The sequence below is a fragment of the Silurus meridionalis genome, chromosome 19, assembly GCF_014805685.1.
Source record: "Silurus meridionalis isolate SWU-2019-XX chromosome 19, ASM1480568v1, whole genome shotgun sequence".
In the NCBI taxonomy this organism is placed as follows: domain Eukaryota; kingdom Metazoa; phylum Chordata; class Actinopteri; order Siluriformes; family Siluridae; genus Silurus; species Silurus meridionalis.
Window position 1 is genome coordinate 17,521,773 of NC_060902.1, and position 10,000 is coordinate 17,531,772.

Sequence of the window (10,000 nt, forward strand, 5' to 3'; positions counted from 1 at the left end):
GGGAGACTGAACAGCTGCCTTGTCTCGCCGCAGTTTCAGAGACACACACACACACACACACCACGTCATTGCTGATTCACCAGCTACCATTCACACACACACACGTACACACACGTACACACGCACGCGCTTCCCCAAATATGGCACCACCGAGCCACAATCACCGCTATTCAACACGAGTGCAGGAGGTCGTACAAACAGGAGATGAGACGTGCTCGTGAAAGGGACAGACGTCCTCGCGGGCAATGATGCGTCTGACGTAGCTCAGAATGCTACACGTAGTACAGCCATGACAGGACAGGGACAGAACGTCTTTCCACATTCAACGTTGTGCATTTTGGGAGGTTTGTGAAGTGGCCGTCTTGTGTCTGAGCTCCGGAGACCAAATAAAATCTGTCTCATTCAGAAAGACAAGACAAGGACAGCTGCCTTCTACAGTCCTACTGAAAAATCAGCATAATGTGTTTGTTGAAGAAGAAAATCTCCTCATTCTATTCATAGAGCGTTCATTTATTTAAACATCACAAACTGCTGCTTTAAACCTCACAAACTGCTGCTTTAAACCTCACAAACTGCTGCTTTAAACCTCACAAACTGCAGCTTTAAACATCACAAACTGCTGCTTTAAACCTCACAAACTGCTGCTTTAAACATCACAAACTGCTGCTTTAAACCTCACAAACTGCTGCTTTAAACATCACAAACCGCTGCTTTAAACATCACAAACTGCTGCTTTAAACATCACAAACTGCTGCTTTAAACTCACAAACTGCTGCTTTAAACCTCACAAACTGCTGCTTTAAACATCACAAACTGCTGCTTTAAACATCACAAACTGCTGCTTTAAACCTCACAAACTGCTGCTTTAAACATCACAAACTGCTGCTTTAAACCTCACAAACTGCTGCTTTAAACATCACAAACTGCTGCTTTAAACCTCACAAACTGCTGCTTTAAACCTCACAAACTGCTGCTTTAAACATCACAAACTGCTGCTTTAAACCTCACAAACTGCTGCTTTAAACCTCACAAACTGCTGCTTTAAACCTCACAAACTGCAGCTTTAAACATCACAAACTGCAGCTTTAAACCTCACAAACTGCTGCTTTAAACCTCACAAACTGCTGCTTTAAACATCACAAACTGCTGCTTTAAACATCACAAACCGCTGCTTTAAACATCACAAACCGCTGCTTTAAACCTCACAAACTGCTGCTTTAAACATCACAAACTGCTGCTTTAAACATCACAAACTGCTGCTTTAAACCTCACAAACTGCTTCTTTAAGCATCACAAACTGCTGCTTTAAAGCAAATCTCTGACTGTACATTATGTACTGATTCTGATATTCTGTTCTACACCAGAGGGACTCCAGTCTGAGTCATTCTGCATCCTTTCACAGATCCCCAGCCAACAAAGTGCAGTGGAATTGAGAGCATCACTCATTCAAATTACAATCAATCAATTACGACCACGATCTCCGCGGTGATGCCCTTTAACCTCAGAGCCTAATTAGGGTCTAGGTCATAAACACAGGGAGATCAGAAGGTCAGAGAGGTGATGGTGGTAGTGTACTCACCAGGTCGTGGTTGGTCGAGTTAGAGTCGTCTTCAGGGAACGGGATGTAGACGGCTAAGGCCATGCAGTTGGCAAAAATAGCGATCAGTATAAAGATATCGAATGGCCTGCAAGAGGTTTGGTTAAGGAAAGTACCATCTGATTACACACCAGAGGGCAAACAGTAACGACGTTCACTCTCAAAGATACAAACACAAGGTCACACAAAACAGTGTATTTACTCAGAAAAATCTAAAAACGCAAATAAAGCTGGATCAAATATCCGCCACTGTCTGATTCACACACGTCTCACAGCAGCATCGTTATCTGGAGTCTGTGCAGCCCTTAACAACAAATCTGCCAGTTTATCACACTCATATATCTCAACGCATCCTAATCGTGTGTGTGTGTGTGTGTGTGTGTGTGTGTGTGTATGAAATCGGGTTAGCGTAAACGCATTATCAGCTGCTTTTCATCTCACACTACAGTGTAAAATCAGGCAGGATCCCACAACCTGTTCCATCGTCTTTTTTTATTTTTTTATTATTATTCTGTCTTAGTAGATTCCTGACGGCCTGCTATGGTACCATCTGATGCTGAACACATGGATCTCCTTCCTAAAGATCTAAATGATGCCTCCTCGATTCCTTGACCCGACATTGCTCAGTCCACGGCCCAAAAATCGAACAGAAGTCCTGAGTCTTTAAAGTCTATCACACGTGAGAAAATTCCCCCACTGCTTTTTCCTTAATGGAAATTGTTCTGGTCCATAAAACAATCCTGCAACTTAACTGCTTCTCCACGTCTTCCAAATAAAAACACAAATTCACAAATAATGAGACAACAATGAAGAGCACAAATACAAACAAATCGTCTGAATTACACTCTTAAATTTAGGTAAACATTCAAAAAATGGAATAAAATACAGGTGAATGTAAATAAGGAGTCATTAGAATCACAAACGTTGTTGTTGATGCCACAGAAGTACCCCCTTTACATGCATTATGGGTAATAGAGATATCCTAGTGTAGATAAATGCTGTATCTATTTAGGAACACCATCTAGACCAATTTAATTTTCAGTACTACCTACTCAGTCTTCATGTGTTTCTCTTAAAAACACACACACATGCACACACACACACACACACAGGGTGCTGCACAGTTCGTACACTCTCTCGCTGAGTCACAGCAGCTCTTCTAGTTTTCTCGCTAAACTGCAGAAAAAGCGCCACAGCTCAAAACTAGGCCAAACACAAACACACACACACATACACACACACACCTATTATAAAAATCACACCTATCCCTGTGTGAGATTAATGTGCACACTGCTCTGGGCTGAAACGCTTACTTGGATGAAGGAAGTGTTCTCTCAGGTTTGACCTTCTCGGTGAGACGTTGCTGATCCACGATCAGTTCTTTCCTTTTAAAACTAATATATTCACTTATTTCCTGATCGCTAATCACTTGCGAAACCTCACGACGCGACGTGGAGTATCGAAAACCCTGCGCGGTCTAAAAAAACCTCTGTGATTTGCTTCTCATCTGCGAAAAAAAAAACACCAGACTCGGCTGTTCTGTGACTCTTCGGCTGTTCTGTGACTCTTCGGCTTTTCCTAAACGCAGAGTCACAGAACAGCCGAGTCTGGTGTTTTTTTTCGCAGATAAGAAGCAAATCACAGAGGTTTTTTTAGACTTAAAAAAAAAACATCTACCTACAAACCTCTACCTGCAAGCGTTCCTTTATACTGAAATATTACTTCCTGGAACAGCTGTAAGATCGATGTGTATAAACACAAAGCACAGCATTACGACGCTGAACACGTGGGACGTAACACGTGTCCCCCTCGGCAGCTCGTTATCGAGTCTGTCAGCTGTGTCAGAGGGAGAAAAATCACTAAATAATCCCTGCAGGACCCGGAATCCTGGATGATTACATACTTTTTGAATACGAAGCAAAGAATTTTCAGACAACCCTAACTTCATTTTGCGATTCTCTACATGAACATGCCTCTGTCTCTCTTTCTCTCTCTCAGTCTCTCTCTCTCTCTCTCTCTCTCTCTCTCTCTCAGTCTCTCTCTCTCTCTCTCTCAGTCTCTCTCTCTCTCTCTCTCTCTCTCTCTCTCAGTCTCTCTCTCTCTCTCTCTCTCTCTCTCTCTGTCTCTCTCTCTCTCTCTCTCTCTCTCTCAGTCTGTAAAGGATATTTCCACTCCACGATGCTGATGCAGGCCTGGCGAATCGGGTTGTTGAGTTTCAGGCAGAACAGTGCTCTCTGTGGCCTCGTGTTGGCCGAGCTGCTCTTGCTTTTGGCATACTGGAGCCTCTTCTTCTGCGCCAGCGATCCCACAGGTAGCACCGGCTTGTTAGGCGGAGCCTCGGCATCGTCTGCGGGTGGGGAAGGAGGCGGGACTGGGCCGTTGACACTCATGGTGCAGGCTTTGGCCGGAGCAGTGCATCCACCGGCACGAGCCTCCCGGGGGATAGTGGAGAGGGGCGGGGAAGAGGGCGGGAACTGGGGCGAAGGGGCGGGGCTTTCTCACCAACACGCCGGCAAGTCACCAGGAAAAGTGGCACTGGTGCTGCTGGCATAATTTGCCTCTGGAAAAAAAGAGAGAAAATGATTAGTCTGTGTGTGTTTGTGTTTGAGAGGAACTCAAAAAAGGAGGAACGTCGAAGACAAAAAGAGATTGAAAGTACGCTTGTGTGTGTGTGTGTGTGTGTGTGTGTGTGTGTGTGTGTGTGGGAGGCTGTGTGATGATTTCCTTATCTATTCCACTGCATTATGCAATATCGTGGGTGTTCAGTCAAAAAAAAGAAAAACTGACACGCTGAGTGTTTGGGTCTAAAGGCTCCTGGGACCATTGTGCATTACCATACACACACACACACACACACACACACACACACACACACACACACACACACACACACACACACACACACACACACATTTTAATCTAAACATGCACATGAGGCGGACAATTAAAGCAAACTAATAGGTGCTCAGAGTGTATGTGATGCTACTGGAGCTCAGATTAGACATCTTAATATCTCTCTGAATCTCCGATCTGTTTTATTGATCAGGCATCGTCCAGTCAATTATTGATTTGTATTTATATTTGACAGATGAAAGAGCCACTCCATCAACATTGCGTGGAGCCGAGAGTAAAATCTTCCACAATGCAACATGCAAAACAATATTAAAGGAATAACCGTAATTTTAATATTTACATGAAAATGATTAAAAAATTAAATTGTACTGAATACAATAATGAATAATGTAGAGAATTTCGGCAGCAATCAGGTTTCTGAGATGTCCAAATGATTTACACTCTGTGAAGCGCTGTAATGCCTGGTAAGTCTCTGTGAAGCTATGCAAAGCTCTGTGACTCTTTGAAGGCTATGTAAGGCTCTATGACGGTCTGTGAAGCTCTATAAAGCAATGTTAATCTCTGCGAAGCTTTGTAAGGCTATGCAAAGCTCTGTGAAGATCTATAAGGCAATGTAAGGCAATGTGAAGCTCTGTAAGGAAATCTAAGGTTCTGTGAAACTCTGTGAAGCTCTGTAAGGCTAAGTGAAGCTCTATGAGGCAATGTAAAACTCTGTAAGGCTAAGTGAAGCTTTGTAAGGCAAGATGAAGTTCTGCAAGGCAATGTGAAGATCTATAAGGCAATGTGAAGCTCTGTAAGGCTATGTGAAGCTCTGCAAGGCAATATAAAGCTCTACAAGGTAGGATGAAGCTCTTTAGGTTAAGGTGAAACTCTGTAAGGCTATGTGAAACTCTGTAAGTCTATGTGAAGCTCTGTAAGGCTAAATGTGAAGCTCTGTAAGGCTATGTGAAGCTCTGTAAGGCTAAATGTGAAGCTCTGTAAGGCTATGTGAAGCTCTGTAAGGCTAAATGTGAAGCTCTGTAAGGCAATGTGAAGCTCTGTAAGGCTAAATGTGAAGCTCTGTAAGGCAATGTGAAGGTCTTTAAGGCTACATGAAGCTCTGTAAGGCTAAATGTGAAGCTCTGTAAGGCTACATGAAGCTCTGTAAGGCTACATGAAGCTCTGTAAGGCAATGTGAAGCTCTGTAAGGCTATGTGAAGCTCTGTAAGGCTACTTGAAGCTCTGTAAGGCTACATGAAGCTCTGTAAGGCAATGTAAAGCTCTGTAAGGCTACATGAAGCTCTGTAAGGCAATGTGAAGCTCTGTAAGGCAATGTGAAGCTCTGTAAGGCTACATGAAGCTCTGTAAGGCTACATGAAGCTCTGTAAGGCAATGGGAAGCTCTGTAAGGCAATGTGAAGCTCTGTAAGGCTACATGAAGCTCTGTAAGGCTACATGAAGCTCTGTAAGGCTACATTAAGCTTTGTAAGGCAATGGGAAGCTCTGTAAGGCAATGTGAAGCTCTGTAAGGCTACATGAAGCTCTGTAAGGTTACACGAAGCTCTGTAAGGCTACATGAAGCTCTGTAAGGCAATGGGAAGCTCTGTAATGCTAATTGAAGCTCTGTAATGCAACTGTAAGCTCTGTAAGAATCTGTAAAGCTCTATAAAGCTCCGTGATTGCCTGCTGCATGTTTATCAAAGAACATAAGCATTTGCTGGTTCACCGATGAGCCAAAACAAGTCATAAAATCCAAAACACCTAAGGTTTAAGATTCTGGTAAACCAAGCAAAATGTAATAACCATTTAACCTTTAATGAATCGCTTTGCTCACTTGGAAAACCTCATCAGCACATTTCTTTTAATTATTATCCATATCCCACTTACACATTTAGTTCCTACCTGTAGTTAGTTTCAGTTACAGGTTCACATGTAAAACTTTATTACTCAATAATCAAAGTTCTGGAATTTTCAGTGCCTCTCTGGTTTTGGATTGCTGCTCTGTTTATTATGTATGTAATCACAAAACACATCCCGGATCGCCTTTCCTCCTCTCAGATCGCATGTTAACGCGGATCTGGGATTCAATTAACCTTTAATGAAAAATAAAGCAGCCCGTAGCTTGCGTAGCAAACGGCCTTTATACGTGAAATGCCACGGCGAGAGTCTGTTATCAGCGCCTCAGTCGTACACCTTTCCCCACAGCAGTGTAGATAAGACGTGCAGTATTAATGGCTGCTCCTGCGTGAGTGTACAGCGGTGAGATAGAAGTAATCAAACAACCATTTGGTGGGAAAGACGGGACGGGACGGTTTCATGGAGCTGTGAAACCAGAACTAGAGCAGTGTCAATGTGAGGAAAGAAAAACTGAGGCAGTGGTTTTACTTGGGAAAACTCACAAACAGCTTTCGATGTAGATTATGAGCGAGTTCAAGTGTTTTCCTGAACTCAGAAATTAAATGTTTGGTTGGTTAATTAGATCACGTTTTAACACAGAAGTAAAAATCATATAATTTAAAAAATAAAAATCACAACAATCATATCGATCTCTGGGTGTAATAGCAGTTTAATTCAAGAGTGGGTTAAAAAAAAGGAAATCAATCAAACAAAAAACTGGTTCGTATTTGATCCGTTTGTGTCACTTGAGACTGTGCTAAATAAATGATCTGATTAAAATCCCAGCGCGGGTGACCCACTGAAGGACGGCATCTCCGAAAACGTCTTCTGAAAGGCGGGAGACGGCGTGTGGAACACTGCCAGGATTTACCCCGTTTCCACTGGCACCAAATAAAGCTGAGAATAACGAGCGCAAAAAAACACAACGTGGCGTGTTATAAATCAGCCATGTCGAGTCCTTGACCCCATTAGGCTTCACGTGAACGGAGCGTGGGGGAGGTGTGTGTGTGTGTGTGTGTGTGTGTGTGTAGGTGGGGTTATCCCCTAAAGGTCATGGAACCACTCTTAACCTGTACCGTGTTCCTGCGTTCACTCCACATTATGGATTATAATATTAACATCTACATTGTTTTTCTGGATCCTTGATGCTCCCATATAGCATAAATGATCAATTAGGGCCTGACATTGAATAAGTAGAGAAGAGTGTAGATTTAGTTCTTGGTTTCGAATAGAGTGTATCTTTTAACGTTTAACACTTTGGTTCTTGTGGTGCAGTTTTTATAAAATAATCACAAACACAATGAATATTAATTATTACACTGTAAATCTCCTCTCTAACCCATAAATACTCTCCAGAACCAGAAGATGTGGCCCAAGCCATCGTGTCTGGAGGTGATACACTGGTGTATGTAGTGGAATTAGTTCATGCCTGGTAGAAGGAAGGAACAGTTTTCTGATGGACTATAATGTTCATTTTATTCGTATCACTGTAAATGTGCACTATAGCCCCTGTCCTCTCAGAGTACACTAACTGGAAATTAACATCTGGTGATCATCTTAGAATGAGTTTATTTAGTCAGATAGAGTGAGATCAGTGTGAGCTTGGTGAGAGATTAGTGTGTGTATGAGACTTGTATGAGATTTTTGTGTGTGATCAGTGTGTGAGTCGTGTGTCATCCAGATTGTGATCCAGAGTGTGAATCAGTGTGTGGATCAGTGTGAGATCAGTGTGTGGATCAGTGTGTGGATCAGTGTGAGATCAGTGTGAGATCAGTGTGAGATCAGTGTGTGAATCAGTGTGAGATCAGTGTGTGAGATCAGTGTGTGGATCAGTGTGAGATCAGTGTGTGGATCAGTGTGTGAATCAGTGTGTGGATCAGTGTGAGATCAGTGTGTGGATCAGTGTGTGAATCAGTGTGAGATCAGTGTGGATCAGTGTGAGATCAGTGTGTGGATCAGTGTGTGGATCAGTGTGAGATCAGTGTGTGGATCAGTGTGAGATCAGTGTGTGAGATCAGTGTAAGATCAGTGTGAGATTAGTGTGAGATCAGTGTGAGATTAGTGTGAGGTCAGTGTGAGATCAGTGTGAGATTAGTGTGTATATCAGTGTGAGATCAGTGTGAGATCAGTGTGAGATAAGTGTGAGATTAGTGTGTATATCATTGTGAGATCAGTGTGAGATCAGTGTGTGTATCAGTGTGAGATCAGTGTGAGATCAGTGTGTGTATCAGTGTGAGATCAGTGTGTGTATCAGTGTGAGATCAGTGTGTGAGATCAGTGTGAGATCAGTGTGAGATCAGTGTGTGTATCAGTGTGAGATCAGTGTATCAGATCAGTGTAAGATCAGTGTGTGTATCAGTGTGAGATCAGTGTGAGATCAGTGTGTGGATCAGTGTGTATCAGTGTGAGATCAGTGTGTGGATCAGTGAGATCAGTGTGATCAGTGTGAGATCAGTGTAAGATCAGTGTGAGATTAGTGTGAGATCAGTGTGAGATTAGTGTGAGGTCAGTGTGAGATCAGTGTGAGATTAGTGTGTATATCAGTATGAGATCAGTGTCAGATCAGTGTGAGATAAGTGTGAGATTAGTGTGTATATCATTGTGAGATCAGTGTGAGATCAGTGTGTGTATCAGTGTGAGATCAGTGTGAGATCAGTGTGAGATCAGTGTGTGTATCAGTGTGAGATCAGTGTGTGTATCAGTGTGAGATCAGTGTGTGAGATCAGTGTGAGATCAGTGTGAGATCAGTGTGTGTATCAGTGTGAGATCAGTGTATCAGATCAGTGTAAGATCAGTGTGTGTATCAGTGTGAGATCAGTGTGAGATCAGTGTGTGGATCAGTGTGTATCAGTGTGAGATCAGTGTGTGGATCAGTGAGATCAGTGTGGATCAGTGTGTGGATCAGTGTGAGATCAGTGTGTGGATCAGTGTGAGATCAGTGTGAGATTAGTGTGAGATCAGTGTAAGATCAGTGTGAGATTAGTGTGAGATCAGTGTGAGATTAGTGTGAGGTCAGTGTGAGATCAGTGTGAGATTAGTGTGTATATCAGTGTGAGATCAGTGTGAGATCAGTGTGAGATAAGTGTGAGATTAGTGTGTATATCATTGTGAGATCAGTGTGAGATCAGTGTGTGTATCAGTGTGAGATCAGTGTGTGAGATCAGTGTGAGATCAGTGTGTGTATCAGTGTGAGATCAGTGTGAGATCAGTGTGTGAGATCAGTGTGTGAGATCAGTGTGAGATCAGTGTGAGATCAGTGTGTGTATCAGTGTGAGATCAGTGTATCAGATCAGTGTAAGATCAGTGTGTGTATCAGTGTGAGATCAGTGTGTGGATCAGTGTGTGTATCAGTGTGAGATCAGTGTGTGGATCAGTGTGAGATCAGTGTGAGATCAGTGTGAGATCAGTGTGTGATGAGCGCTATAGAGCTGGTATAACCTGCTGTTAAAAAATGATTGAGTTATAACATGATTCCTATCACATTCAAACCCTGAGAATGGACGATAATGGAGCATTTCCCATAAGAACCGGAGACACGTTAAATGTGGGGGAACTGCAGCTCTGGGTTGTGTAAACGAAATGAAAAACGTCTCTCTGAACATCAGGAACAGTGAACAGTAAACACCAGGAACAGAAGGCACCAGGAATAGTGAACAGTAAGCAAAAATGACAGAAA

At 42.8% G+C, this 10,000-nt stretch overlaps 1 protein-coding gene across 6 annotated transcripts in view; it reads right to left on the reverse strand.

Moving 5' to 3' along the window:
* Positions 1 to 10,000, reverse strand: part of cacna1da (calcium channel, voltage-dependent, L type, alpha 1D subunit, a) — an 82,109-nt gene that overhangs the window by 70,534 nt on the left and 1,575 nt on the right. For all 6 annotated transcript variants that reach the window (XM_046875293.1, XM_046875292.1, XM_046875291.1 and 3 more), the window contains exons 2-3: positions 3,764 to 4,157; positions 1,580 to 1,685 (exon numbers count right to left, since the gene is read on the reverse strand). In XM_046875293.1, the coding sequence (XP_046731249.1) occupies positions 1,580 to 1,685; positions 3,764 to 3,987 (330 nt within the window). In that variant the 5' untranslated portion in view covers positions 3,988 to 4,157. The remainder of the gene's footprint in view (positions 1 to 1,579; positions 1,686 to 3,763; positions 4,158 to 10,000) is intronic.